This window comes from Phalacrocorax aristotelis, chromosome 2 (assembly GCF_949628215.1).
Source record: "Phalacrocorax aristotelis chromosome 2, bGulAri2.1, whole genome shotgun sequence".
Lineage (NCBI taxonomy): Eukaryota > Metazoa > Chordata > Aves > Suliformes > Phalacrocoracidae > Phalacrocorax > Phalacrocorax aristotelis.
In genome coordinates, this window is record NC_134277.1 from 40,872,371 (window position 1) to 40,887,965 (window position 15,595).

General features: G+C 38.9%; 1 protein-coding gene across 1 annotated transcript in view; it reads left to right on the forward strand.

Annotated features, from left to right (window-relative positions):
• KCNH8 (potassium voltage-gated channel subfamily H member 8) overlaps nt 1-15,595 on the forward strand; it is a 207,724-nt gene that overhangs the window by 123,224 nt on the left and 68,905 nt on the right. The window contains exons 8-9 of the mRNA XM_075085701.1: nt 1,337-1,494; nt 7,112-7,319. Coding sequence (XP_074941802.1) covers nt 1,337-1,494; nt 7,112-7,319 — 366 coding nt within the window. The remainder of the gene's footprint in view (nt 1-1,336; nt 1,495-7,111; nt 7,320-15,595) is intronic.

Sequence of the window (15,595 nt, forward strand, 5' to 3'; positions counted from 1 at the left end):
TCAGGCAGCAAACACTTCCCAAACATCTGCATGCTCCATGCTGTATATGGAGCGGAGCCACCCCCAAGCAGCTGCTGCTGCCACTTCCCTCCAAAAGCAGTGTGTAGAAGAGGCAGCTGAAGGCATATCTTCTTGTGCATCATCTAGTAGACAGAAAGGAGTCGGTGCTGCCATAGACAGAGGCAAAGGGCCCAGGGAATGCTGTTCCGTCCTTGTAACACTTAATAATAGGCTACCTAGATTACAAATAACACAGCTGACAAGTCTGTTACACACTGGACTAGCATCTAGAAAGCTGCCTCTCAAAACTTGGACATTAAAGAAAGTCCACTGGCTTTCAGGCTGCCAAGACCATCACCCTGCAGTTGTTATTTTTTAATGAGAAAAAAGTCAATCACACTCTGAATGTCTTCCTAAGACTTGGGACCACTTCTTTCTCTTTTATGAGATGGTCTTCAACATGAGGCATTAGAATTTCCAAGGCAGCGGGCTAATTATCTCGCTGTAAAACACCAGCCTTGATGGTTGGCTGCACTCTTTTCTGACATTGTAAAAGTTATACAAGTAGGTCTCAGTAATGTTGGTAGAAAATGTGTGCATAGCTCGAGGACAGATTATAGTCTTTGTCTTGTAGGACATGAAAATAATTGAGACTCTGTTGTCAAGACCTGAGCTTTTCTTTGAGTGTTAATGTGTTTTGGCAAGACATGTCAAAACTATATCTCATATTGAAAGACACTCATCCTGGAATGTTAGATAGGAACATGCAAAATGCACAAGCCACCAAGCAATTCATATCTCCACCATAGCCCAAAAGCCATTTTTTTCAAGCGAGTTCAGCACATTTCCATTGATAAACTAGTGATTATCCTTGAAGATTACAATACTTCTCTGTGCTGAACAGTTATCACTAAAAGAAAGTTTCAATTGCACTTTTTAAATAATTATTTTTTATCTCAAAAGAAACATAAATGTGTTATGCACAACAATTGTACCCTCATTTTTCATTAAGAAAAATACTGTACCGATATTTCGTACTGTTTAAAGAACAATGTGGGTCAGGTTTTTTTAATTCAAGTTCCCTTTGAAATCTGTGAGTTTTAAATGTTTTAAGTGTTCTTTTTACTCCTTACAAAGAATAACTTTGTGCAACAATTGGTTTAACTCTATGTATGTGGAACTCTTACCGCTCTATTTTATTTGTTTCTGTATTAGATTCTTCATCTGGTTTTTGCCGTGCGTATGCAATACAGTCTGTGTTATGGTGGATTCTTGGTGTTATCCCCAGGAATCAAGAAATCACTGTCTCTGATTCTGTTCATTCTTTGTCAAGCAGATATTATTTTAAATTTTCGAACAACATATGTCAGCAAGTCTGGCCAAGTTATATTTGAAGCAAGATCTATTTGTATCCACTACGTGACTACCTGGTTTATCATTGATTTAATTGCTGCACTTCCTTTTGATCTTCTTTATGCTTTCAACGTCACTGTGGTAAGTAATTACCTGTCTTTTTTATTTGTTCTTCCTTCAAGAGGGGTTTTTGGTTTGGTTTGGTTTGGGTTTTTTTCCAGATCTGGAGACTAAAACTGAATGAACTAAAATACCATGGTGTCTTTTTCAGCTTTGTAGTATATTTTCACATTGGACACTGAATGGATTAATTTAATGTAATTGTACATGTTGATTGAAAGAATTACAAGATTGGGTGTCAAAGTGGCCATTCATTATCATGAAAGACATATATATAACATCTTTTTTAAATTCAGTTATCCTTACTTTGTAAACAGTCACACCTATGGTAACTTCATTTTTACTTACTGTACTCAAATACATGTCCCTATGGCTTTTGTTCTCCTGTGCTGTGTAAGTTCAATCAATTTTTCAGGACCCATAAATTATTACTGTGGTAAAGTAAATCATTACTATCGTCAGTATGGTCATCATTCTTCACTCAGCTGGGAATCTTCTTTCTCTTTACCTCTGTATTCTAGTGCAAAAATTACAGCATGATCACCAATTTTTGTGTCTTCTAATATGTGCTGCCTAACAGTTGTCATTGGCTTTGGCTTCAACTTCTCTTTTTTAGGAATATACTGAAAAAATGCTTAAGCTGCTTTGAAAAATGTATGGCTCTCATGTTTGGTGATGTCACAATCATGATAAGTTACATTTGTATTGGTTTACTTATGTGAAGACAAAGGTTTTTCTTCTGATAGCCCTATTAGACTTAATAGAGTAAGAATCTACTAAGAAAAAAACCAAAAACCAACCAAACAAACAAAAAGTCCTAAACATCCCCTCCCTCTCCAAATCAGAAAGTTTAATTTTGGAGGAAAAAAAAAAAAAGTTGGCAGAGGTTTCTCTATTTTGTGGATTTTCCACATAAGAGACTTAGGCTTTTAAGCTGCCCACTTTCTAATTCTCAGAATTTTGATCTTTTGTGAACAGATGTACTGAATCTCATTTTCATTAAATGTGAGTTACAGGCAAGTACATAGATGATAGGATAGAAACATATCAGAAAAAACCATAGGAAAACACTAGTTAGGAAGCCTCCCATGTAAGGTATCGTCTTCAGTTTTATCATTTTATAACATTTCTTTCAATGATTTCCCTTTTCACTCCATTTGTTACATTGAGAACCATCAATCTGATGCTAGTACAGTAGATTTCAAAACCAGATAGTTAATGATTCAACATTCTTCAATCACTGTTTTTCATAACCAGTGGGTAATCTATTTAAATACATTACTATCTCAGTTTATCCCTCACATTAAAACCAAACAGCCCGCATTACTCAGTTGCTTTAATTTCCACTAAGAAATTTTCATTGAATGAACGAAGTTTGATCTTTTCCTTCAAAGAGAAAATGAAATGGGAAGATTGATATGCTTTCCTTACTGAGTTCTGGAATTGAAAGTATCATCCAATAATTATTTTTACAGTTAAAATATTATTATATTAAAAATGCTACTATAATATGATTAATACACATCTCCTGTCTGTTGTACCTTTAAATATTTTTCCCTAATAAGATCATTAGTATGGTGACTAAGAATATCCAGGGACATTGAAAATTCGCTCTGTTAGTAGTGGACCCTTAATTAGATAATTAATAATAGATTAAGTCCTAACATTAAGCCCTAACTAATATACAATATATAGCCATGTTGATCTCATAATTAACACTGACTGACAGGCATAGCTCCCTGCATGCTCCAAGAGTTAAATACGTTAAGAGTTTTTGCAAGGTCCAATCTGCTTCCTTCATTTGCTTTGGCCCAACTTTGGTAGCTAGCTGCTCTTTGGTAAAGACCACTACACAGCAGAGAGCCAAGGGCCAACCCTCTCTTCTCTCTGGTAACTGAGAACAAGTCAGTTGGACTTGCATCTGGGAGCCTGCACCCTGCATTCACCCCAGCAAACTCAGTTGTTTTGTTCTCTGTATGATTCCTCGATGGGAACCAAGTGCCTTACTATATCATATTTCCTCTCATGGCATGACTTGGCAATGGTTAATATAATCCTCAAGATAACAAAGACTATCAACTGTTTCAAGAGCAGGGGGAGGTGTTAATCACATTCCACTGTTTTGAGACTTTATGATTTAATCAGCCATTTCCTCATGTCTATTCTCAGATTTTCACTCCATCGACTCTCAGATGTTGCCTCAACAGAACCGTGAGAAGGGGCATCAGGGAGCATCTCAGTCCTTTGCTCTTCAGGCCCCGGCACAAAGGCCAAACCTTTAGGGATGCTCTAAATTCTGCAAGCTATAGGTATAGTGCCATACATACCTATGTATGTATGGCACATAAACATCATCCTCCAGTTGGAGATTTGTGAAGTTAGAGTGCCTGAAAAAGCTGTGGAGTCTCTTGCCATCCTTGGAGATATTTTGAAGGAAAAAAAGTGAAACTTTATGAGTTGGCTTTACTGCCTTTACACCTTATAGGTATTCTGCCCTACCACTAAATTGGTAACTCTTTGGATGTCTGACACCTCAGGCATGTTCCTGCCTAACCTCAGTGCCTGCTGAGACCCCAGCTCCTTCCATCCTTGTATTCATCTGGCATAAAGGATCCCTTAATCTGCAGAAACGTGGTGTGAAATACTGCCAAAGTGAAAAACAGGCCATTAAGCACTAGTGATAATGATTGAATTTGCTCCTCTCTGATTAAGTATTGGTGGTTATGGAGTATCATCTTTTGAAGAAAAACAGTTAACCAAGCAGACAAAAACTATTAAAGATCCCTGCCAGTAGTCATTTCTTAAAATGTGTCATGCTTCTTTATTAATTCCTTTTTGCCATAGGAGATGATTCTTCCAAGCAGAGAATTTCATCACTAGTTTGTAGCAACTATTTTGCAGTACATCTCAGCACTATGCTATGATTGAGTTTGTTTTAGTTTTAGATAAAATTGTGTCTCTGTCATTTTGACAGAAAAAGGTTAACCCAGCTAGTCTGAAGCAATTAACCAAATGGAAAATTTAGATGGTTTTATATCTGTGGGCAAAGCAAAATCTACACAAGCACGAGTGCTGACTCCTCATTTTGTCTTTCTAAATTTGTGACATAGAAGAGAAAGCTGCCTGATGGCATTTCAGATCTTCCAATGACAGACTGGACAAAAAACAAGAAGTGTTTTTGGCATGACTAATGAGAAAATTCAGTGCAATTATATATGATTAATTACAATCGTGATCAAATTTCTGCAGAAATTATTTTGAAATGGGGTGGTCTTTAGACCTTAAAATGAAACATGTCTCCAAGTTAAAAAGAATGTTGTGATATATGTTTTGCTGTTTTTATATCTATCAGTATTCTTTGACATAACAAAAACAGCCAGAATTAGTCAAAAGTGATAACTGGCAGGGCACACTTATTATTTTAACAGTCCTTTTGAAATTTCTTATTTGTAAGAATTTGTAATAATTTCACCTAAGTCATCATTATTTGGTTGTGATGTGGTAGAACGTAGGCATCCATGTAAAGATGAAGGCTCCAATGTAAAGGCCATAGCACATGTACAATCTTTATATATATAATCATTATACATATGTTTATATATTACTACAACACAGTGAAGAGTCAGTCATGCAGAGGGACCACTTCATGTCAAGAGTGCAACAGAACCATGTTTGATTCAAACAAGCTGATGAGAAAGAAGAAAAGGAGACTTTGGGAAATGAATTACCACAAAGAAAGAGGCAGTTGCTATATTTTAATAGTTATATGATTGTATTAATGCAAACATGGCAATTCCTTCAAATATTTTGCAGCCTTCTGCCCCAAACTTGCAGATATTCTGGTGCTTTAGGCCACAGCCACAACTAATTTCACTGACATATTATAGATGACGTAAGATGGATAAAAGAAATTAGAGAAGATCCTGTAACTGTTTATGCGCTCTAATGTCAGATCTTATTCCTGACAGCAGTGAACTTCAAAGTATTTTAAATAAGTGTCATGTTTTTGTTGATTTTCTTTTTTGCCCTGCTATGTGCTTGAGAAAAATGTAAAGGTTCTTGAGAAAAAATCAATGAGATAATGGGCAGTAAATACTGCATGAAGAAGCTCATGGGAGAATTACTTATGCACTATCAAAACTGTAGTAGCAAAAAAAAAAACATTTGTAGATTTATTATTTTCTTTTTTACAGGTTTCCAACCAACTTAATCCCTGAGACTGGAATAAAATCAATGCATTGTTAAGTCTTTGTGAATATTTCTAAAACACCCCATTTTAGATAATTTATCGGTCAGCCTGGACCTGGCTGATAGTGAATGGACACCTATAAAATTAAGATTTCAAATTACTAGTTTTGGTAACAGAAAGGCTTAGCTTCATATTATTCTGGATTAGCAAAAGCAAAAAGATGCTGATCGAACTGTGCTTTTAGACATTCTTTTCAGAGAACTCATTACCGTGGTCTGGGAAGGCTGTGGGAAGACATGTCAAGTTTGATCTTATTTTTCTGGCTGATGGATTTATCCTGTATCAGCCAGGTACCTAGCAGAAATTAATCCTAGTGTCTCATTAATGAAGGATTAAAAAAAGGTTACTGTTAATGAAAATTATGCATATTTAATCTTCAAAAAATTAAATTAAAAATATTTGGGATCCTCATCTGCATATTTTTTGCTAACTCTGCCCAACAGCTGAAACATAAGCCAAGTATATTCCATGAAAAACTGGGAGCTGTGCACACTCTGATGTGGATGTAGGTTGGAGGGTGCTCTGGAGGGGATGGGGTCATCCAGAGAGTGCTTGTTTTGTGCATTGCTGCATCTCCTCTAGGGCCAGAGCCTATATACTTCATAAACTGATGTACACTTAGGGTGTTGAGCAGATTATGTGTTGCTTTTGCCACATGCACTTGAAAGGCAATAGTATTTTAGGTAAGGAATTTGAGAAGTAGTATTAGAAGTTTTAATACAAGCTTTCCTGGACTCTCAATTAGTACAGAGCAAAAATATGTGCCCAGGCCCCTGAACACAGGTTTAAATCTGAAGAACAAATCTGAGCCTCCACTCACTTCTTTGTTTCATTGTTCTTCAAAATATCTGCTATAATTACTGCCTCTTCCAGGCTTAATTATTAAGCTGGTTTCCTCTCATACATAGATGAGTAAGTCTTACTGTTTGGCTGTTAGCAGAAACTGAATATCATCGTGTGCTTGAATAGGTTTATTTTGTGGTTTCATACTGGAATCAAATGAGCATTGGTCAGTTTGATAGTTATATTTGTCTTCTAGAGCAGGGAAGGATCTATTTGTGCACAAACACAAATTTTTAAGTTAAATCCAAAAGAAGACATGAAAAACAGACAAAATGACAGATCTCCCAGTATTTCAAGTTCGTTTGGTTTAAATCAGAAATAGTAAATATGTCTGTACACAGCAAAAGTAAACACTTTTTTTTAAGCATCTGCTTTACTATTCTCTGCTGTCTTAGATTTGGTCTACGCATAATATGCAGCTATGTAACTGAATGAAAAGTGGGCAAAAATTCTCAGAGCTTTAGGAGATAGAGTTTCACTGAAGCAAGAGAAGTGTGCGACAGAAGTCAACTGCTGACAAGTTCTCTTCTCTCCCTGTTCTCCTAGGTTTCCCTTGTCCACCTCCTAAAGACTGTGCGATTGCTGCGCCTCTTGCGTCTCCTTCAGAAGTTGGATCGTTACTCCCAGCACAGCACAATTGTCCTCACGCTTCTCATGTCCATGTTTGCCTTGCTTGCTCACTGGATGGCCTGCATTTGGTATGTCATAGGGAAAAGGGAGATGGAACAGAATAACCCCCTTACCTGGGACATAGGTAAGTTCTTCTTTCCACCATATGCTTATGTACATGTGCGTGTATATATGCATATATGTGTGTAAATATATAAAAATACATGTATAAGTCACTTACTAGTTCCTTTTTTGTTTAATCTTACACAATCATTTAGTGCTGTTTGTAGAGTAAAAGAAAAGACTGGTGCTCTGAATTTTGGGTCAATCTGAAAAAAAGAGGGCTAAAATGAAAAGAAAATGGGAAAAGTAGAAAAAAAAGTGAGATTTTTTTAAGAGTGATTCAATGTGTAGAAGAGTAGATGAGAAATTTCATCTTGTTTTTGCAAATCAGGCAAATTCTTCAACAGAGACATTCCCTTGAGTGTGCTGATTATTCCTTACTATACATTGAAACAGATAGGCACTGAAATGCCTTCAAGTTAAAAACTCCCTTCGGAAATATTGTTTAGCTTGTTTGCAGGCTTTGCTCTTTTGCACAGCAGATGAGGTGTTTATCAGTGGAGAGATGGTTTTGGAATGCTCAGTTTTCATCCAATGTCTAGTTTCTACCCCAGCCTTCATTCTGATTTCATTGAGTGTTCCAGATTGACTCTAGGTTTTAAGCTTTTCCTTTTTTGTTTAAGGTTTATTATTATTTCTAAGGGTTGTACCCATGTGTAATGGTACAGTGGGGAAACAATATACCATGTATAGGAGCCTGGCATCATCAGGTACTTGTGTGCTGTCGAAGGTGTGTTACCTGCTAGTGCAACAGCTGATACTCCACATCTTCCCCCATGGATCACGTAACATGGGTCAGTAGAGGTGTCTTTCCCTTCCTGTCTTTCTCAGATGTCATATCAATAATCAAACATCCCTTTTTCTGCCTTTTCTTTCTGGTTCCTTTTGTTCTATCTTTTTAATTCTACTTGTATTTACCTTCAGCCTAATTCTGCTATATATTCATGGAATCAGGGGAGGAAACAAGGCCAGTGATAAAATTAACTAGAAGGAGGAAGCCCTGCTAGTTTTCTTTGTGCTGTTAGATACTAAAGACATGATGAAAAAACGTATGAGTAATTTAGAATATATAAGTTATCTGTGAGAGGAAAAGAATGCACATGTGTCTCTTTCATAAACAGTGTTTAATGGTGGGACAGAGTTTCCCAACAGGAAAAATGTTTGGGGGCTGGGAAGGAATGATGCAAACACCTGTGACAAAAGCTCAGTGACATGTATTCAAACCGCAGTATGCCCTGTTCTTATCTCCTTTAATTTCTTTCTTGTCTCTTAACCCCATTAAATATCTAATAACAACAAGTCTGAAGGAAAAATGACAGGTATGGTTGAAGTGCCTGACCTCAGATGAGGTGAGGATGCTGGATCAGGAAGAGGGAAAGAAGAAAGTTAAGTCCAATAAATACATCTCTCCAGTTTGTCCATAGGTTACTGAAAGCTTTGTGGAGTCTTTTTATTCTTTTAGTTGGTTGTTTATTTCTCCTTCCCTTTGTAAACCAGGTCTGTGACCTGCTGCTGAACTCCTCATAGAGTGCAAACCTCTTAAAGAAAAGACTGCAGCTGTAGGGGAGAATATACAAAGAAAGCCCACTGTGCACAAATTGGTCAAAAACTCCTAACAGAAAAACAAATCCAAATAATAATAGCAATAAATAAGAGTCTCTGTGGCGGGGAGTAGCTATGAAGACACGTTGTCAGCTTATGTAGGCCACAAATGATGGCTGATTTCAAAGCATTCATTGCAGTCCCAGTGATGAGGATGGGCTGCATCCTTGCTTCCTCAGTGGGGCTGCTGGCAGTGCTCCCCATGCAGCCTGTCCCTCTCCCTTTTATTTATTTTATTTATTTATTTTGTAGTGGTTGGAGGGGACCTCCAGAGGTCATCTCGTCCAACCCCCCTGCTTGAGCGGGCACACCTAGAGCAGGGGGCACAGGAACACATCCAGGTGTGTTTTGAATGTCTCCAGGGAAGGAGACTCCGCAGCCTCCCTGGGCAGCCTGTGCCACTGCTCTGTCACTCTCATGGTAAAGAAATTTTTTCTCATGTTTAGGTGGAACTTCCTGTGTTCCAACTTGTGCCCACTGCCCCTTGTCCTGTCATTGGGCACTACTACTGAAAAGAGCCCAGTCCCATTGTCCTGATACCCACCCTTTAGATATTTATAGGTATTGATTAAATCCCCACACAGTCTTCTCTTCTCCAGGCTAAACAAACCCAGGTCTCTCAGCCTTTCCTCATAAGTGAGATGCTCCAGTCCCCTGGTCATCTTGGTAGCTCTCCGCTGGACTTGCTTAAGCAGTTCCCCATCTCTCTTAAACTGGGGGCCCCAAAACTGCACACAGTACTCCAAATGTGGTCTCACTAGGGCAGAGTAGAGGGGGAGGATAACCTCCCTCAGCCTGCTGGCCACACTCCTTTTAATGCAGCCCTGAATATTGTTGGTCATCTTGACCATAAGGGCACATTGCTGGCTCATGGTCAGCTTGCTGTCCACCAGCACTCCCAGGGCCTTCTCAACAGAGCCGCTTTCCAGTAGTTCAGCCCCCAGCCTGTACCGGTGCATGGGGTTGTTCCTCCCCAGGTGCAGGACCTTGCACTTGCTCTTGTTGAATTTCATGAGGTTTCCCTCAGCTCAGCTCTCCAGCCTGTCCAGGATTTTCCCTAAGCCAAGGCCACATTCAGGAGATTCTCCTCATATCCTCTGGGGCTCTTGGCATTTGTTACTACGAATATATTCACGTTCACCCCTCAGATTTGTCCTCTCTTGACCAATGGCAGTAATAAGCAAATGTCCCAACAACCTCATTGGAACCAATCCCAGTTTAACTGGAACGGAACCATTTCACAAAAGTCCCATTTGCATCTCAGTGTTGTATCAGGGTTATCACACACTGATCATTTTCTAGTGGGTTTCCTAGGCAGGAACTGCTCTTAACAGCCTCTCACCACTGGCCCTTCTCAACGTGAGACATTGCAGCTCCCCAGTGGATGGGCCAAGGCACTTCTTAACAGTGTGTACACTTAGGCTTTTGCCTCCTACCTGGCAAAAGGGCTTACAGCCTGATTTTATTTTAGTTTTTTTTCCAAAAAAAGTGTTTCTATATTTTTTTCTAGAAAGCTGTTCTACCACCTTCATGGATAGTCTCTAAAATATTTACATGCTATAAATGTATAATAAAAATTACACTGCAATGACTCCTGCAAAGCTCCTATAGATATTAGTTCTGTATATGTCAGAATGGTTATTTCTAAAGTTCTCTCTAGCACTAAGTTAAATATTTTATGGCTTTGGGGATTTGCGTGGGGTTTTTTTTGGGGGGGGGTTTTTTTGGTTTTTTTTTTTAAGGGAAACAGTTTTAAAATGTTAAAGCATTAGAAATTAGTCTTAAAAAAAGGAGCTCAGAAAACTCCAGGTACCTGGCATGAAGCCACTATTTTGTAAAGACCACTTCAGCGCTGATACAATTTCTGTTTAAGCTTATGTGTCACATATATGAACAGAAAAATAAAATTCTGTAATTTCTTCTCAGTGCAAATTCTATTGCTTTCCACATGCAAAATATTTGCTGGTGAAACACAATGAATTTAAGTCTTGATTCTCTCTGTGCTATAATTTTTGCTACTCTGCTGATACACAGCTGATTACATCTAGCTAGCCTCTCTTTTCACCTTAAGAAAACTTTAAATGACCAGTCCGCTACACATCACAGCATCCATGTAGGCAGTTTACTGAAGGGAGAACAGTAGGTGTGATTTAGGGTATGAGTGATTAAGCAAAGTAAAATGAAATCTGGACGTCATAATAAATCACAGGCAAATAATGCACACAGGAGAAATCTTGCTTTGGGTATAATAAAGGCAGTGTTTTGTAAGTCACTGAGGATATTCTGTTCTCCTTTATGATGGCCTCAGCTGAAAATTTTTGTGCAGTTTTGGAGAGCATGTAGAAAAGATTTCTTACTGCAGGCAAAGGAGACGAATATGATCCTTAGTCTTGTATTCGCAAGTTTCAATTTTTAAACTTTGAATTTTATTACATTAATATCAAAACTGGAGACCCAAGTTTCCATCAACAGATCTTATACCAAGTTCATTCCAGGCATTAGGAGGCTTTCTAATTGGCAGCATTAAAAAATACAACGCAAAAATTAGAATTCCTACATTTTTTTACTAAAAGGAATGTATGTGTCCCTTGGAAAGTATGCTTTTTATTCTTTGCTGGAGTATCTCAGGTGGTGTCTGCCTGAAAAACTGGTACCCTGGGTTTGGATGCTGCAATGCATCCATTGTAAACAGCTGAAATATAGGGATGAGTTTGTTCTAAGAAACAAAAAACATGCCTGGGATGAAAAGAAGATTTCTTTGCTGTTTATGTTTGCTTCTGTTTTGGAGGGGAGAGGCACAGCAAGAAAAAAGCTTTTAACAACCTCCTTACTCCATTTAATACTTCCTCTGAAAGCCTGTGGCACAGATTTCAAGACTTAGGTTTTGCTAACACTTAAAGCAAACATTTTAAAGCTGCAGTACTGTTAACATAATACTTTGGACCTTGCTGTGCCATCAGATATGCATCATAGCCCAGATCTCATGACACTGACTTTAGTGGGAGTAGCTTTTGCATCTGTGTATCTATTTCTCTGGCTAATTTAAACAAATGAGGTGCTTAATTTGCATTTGGATTGGGGCAATGGGAGTGATAAAGTTCTCCCTGTGAAAGTACCCACAACTGAAAAGTGTATTTCCTTTGTTCTTGCTGGGTACTAACTGTAAATGTTTATTTCATTTTTTGTCCTTATTCTGGCAACATTCCCATTGCAAATAATTTTAAAACATGGTTACATTCACAAATTTAGCTATGTGGTTGCACAATGAGAAAGATGTATTCTCTGGGAATATTATTCATGAACTCTCATGATGTGGTGGCATTGGGACATAAGCAGTGTAGTATAATAAAATCTGCATCTCTTGCTTAGCTCTAGTATTGCTATTTAACTGATTACATGAGGTATTTGGAAGATATGCAGTACAGGCACTGTTTTCAAGTGCTAGAAACCTTTACCTCAGCAAGTTCCCCCATCTCAGGAAACAGTTGTTCCACGTGCAGCAGCTTGACTCTAACATCTGATAAAAACATGACTCCTGGACTGGTCATTCTCAACCACCTGAGGCAGTGGTACACTCCTTGCCATGCTTTTTCAGGTCTCTCTGTGTTACATTCCACCTTGTTCCCCCCATTTGTTCTCACTGGTGAAACAGGTGTTTCTCTGAGATATGGCATGATTTTCAGCAACATATAAAAATAAGATTATCTTTCTGTTAGCTGACAAGGAGTAGAGGCTAAACTGTGTTGAGGTTCCCTGCTGATCCTACTCTAATTCTGTTGACTTGAATACATTGGCTCTCATTTCTATAGGTTTAACTAGTATCAGATTTAGGCATAGGTTCTTTATTTGCTGTCTGCTGTTTTGAATTGGTATATACTGAGCTATTCCCCTTCAAGTTCTTATCAAATATGAGAAATGACTTTTCAATCTGTCTCTACGGGAAACAGATAATATTGAAAATGTTTCCTGTTGCTAAAGGCATTCATTCTGTGAGAACCATACGAGCTGTTGAAACTCAGCTGTCTTGAGTGTAGTGAGGAGATTAAGAGAAGGCCAAGAGTCAGGATGCTAGTTTCATTAGATAGTCAAAGCTGTCAGGTATAATTTGTGTAATTGTCTCAAAACAAAATTCTTTCCTGTCCACCAGAAATTCAGTTGCAACTTTTTATTAGTCCACCCACAGTAACGCTTACAAAGTTCTGACTATGCAGAAGTTGTTATCAAAGCAAAATAAAATAGAAAGAAAAGAAAGAAAAGAAAGAAAAGAAAGAAAAGAAAAGAAAGGAAAGAAAGAAAGAAAGAAAGAAAGAAAGAAAGAAAGAAAGAAAGAAAGAAAGAAAGAAAGAAAGAAAGAAAGAAAGAAAGAAAGAAAGAAAGAAAGAAAGAAAGAAAGAAAGAAAGAAAGAAAGAAAGAAAGAAAGAAAGAAAGAAAGAAAGAAAGAAAGAAAGAAAGACCTGTTATTTTATAGAAGATAAAAGTGTATGTGTCTACTTTGGGAGAAGCTTTAAAGTCAGGTCTGTAAAGAGTAGGCTTCAGCTATTTAAATCTTTATTTCAATAAAATACCTCCACTCTCATCTCAGGATTTTACTCATTTTCTATTAGTTTTGTAATTTACAGCACTGCTGATACCAAGAGCTCAAGCATGACTGAACCACTGTATTTTCACATACTCTGCAACATAAAACTTCCCACACACACTTTGTTTATCACACACTTGAAGCAAGAGCCTTTAAAGGGACTTGGAGGCCTGACTCCCAGTGAAGGATTTATACCCTGAATTAGCTCTCAGGGCAATGGGAGGCAGATTTAGGTGCAGAATGAGGTGATAGCACCTAAGTGGAACCAGTAGAAAATGCTGAAAATAGGGTTTTGCCTTCAGGCCCTTTCACTCGAGGTTTATATGCCTCACATTGGGCTGCCCGGAAGTTATAAGCCCTTTTCACAGGTACTGAAGGTCATGTATGTTTCATGTAATGGAATTTAACATAGAAATCCCTCAGATATTGTTGATCCAAACTTCTAAACCTGGCGGTGTTGAGTTTTCTGAAAGTTTACCTGTTTTTGCACAGTGTTACACCTATGCTAGTAAGGATTGCCTCTTTCTGCAGCAATTCATGGACTCCTCTGAGTCTGCAGAAGCAGCTTGGGGTTGTCTCCATCTAAAGCACAGATGTGAAGTAGGTTGTTCTGGTGAAAAACAAAACAAGAGGCCACTGGGGTTTTTTGGCCACAGAAGGATGGAGTGGCATTGTTACCAAAATTCATTCTTCTTCAGCATGGCGTTTGGGTATAGAAGACACAGGGACAAGGCAAATCTCTTACAGAGAGCACCATATCCTGATGTATGGTTTACTTGACTCAGCATTCTCCTGGTTATTCTTTTCTGTCCAAAACTGATGTGATTTCAGCAGAGGAATGGCCACTGCCTGAGTCTCTTTACAGAGTCTCCAGTGAAGCCTGAGATAAAGGCTTAGACTCTCCAAGGCTGAGAAGAACAGAGATCTGAAGTCTTTCATGTTTCTTTTTACCAGTGAGGTATTAGGTGAAATGGCAATCCACATACTCACTCATTTGCAATTAGATTTCCTAGAGCTATACAGTGATGGGTGAGAGAGGAAGATTTCACAACTACCTTCCCCGTGGAGTCCTTCAGGGGATTTAAATGCAGGGTCAAGGTGGCTGAAGGATCCCCACTGGGTGCAGATAGGAGACATGCTCTGAGTGTTTTGATCATGCAAAGGTCATAGAATCATAGAATAATTAAGGCTGGAAAAGGCATCTAAGATCATCAAGTCCAGTTGTCAGTACAACACCACCATGCTTCCTAAACCATGTCCTGAAGGGCCACGTCTACATGGTTTTTGAACACCTCCAGGGATGGTGACTCTACCACCCCTCTGGGCAGCCTGTTCCAATTATTGACCATTCTTTCAGTGAAGAAATTTTTCCTAATATCTAATCTAAACCTCCCCTCATGCAGCTTGAGGCCGTTTGCTCGCATCCTATCACTAGTAACTTGGGAGAAGAGACCAACACCCACCTCGATACAACCTCCTTTCAGGAAGTTGTAGAGAGAAATAAGGTCTCCCCTCAGACTCCTCTTCTCCAGGTTGAACAAACCCAGTTCCCTCAGCTGCTCCTTATAAGACTTGGTCTCCAGACTCTTCACCAACTTTATTGCCCTTCTCTGGACACACTCCAGCACTTCAATGTCTTTCTTGTAGTGAGGGGCCCAAAACTGAACACAGTATTTGAGATGCGACCTCACCAATGCTGAGTACAGGGGCACGATCACTTCCCTGCTCCTGCTGGCCACACTATTCCTGATACAAGCCAGGATGCTGTTGGCCTCCTTGGCCACCTGGGCACACTGCTGGCTCATGTTTAGGCAGCTGTCAACCAGCACCCCCAGGTCGTTTTCTGCTGGGCAGCTCTCCAGCCACTCTTCCCCAAGCCTGTAGTGTTGCATGGGGTTGTTGTGACCAAATGCAGAACCTGGCACTTGCCTTGTTAAACTTCATGCAGTTGACTTCATCTCATTGATGCAGTCTGTCCAGCCAGTGGCATTTCTGACCTGATGCAGAAGTTAGCTGATACTGACTATCCAAAATGTAGGTGTCTAATGTCTTAGATGCAAGCTTTAGGTTAGACTCTTGAGCTTGGGTGCCCAAATTCTGCCGAAGTCCTTTGTGG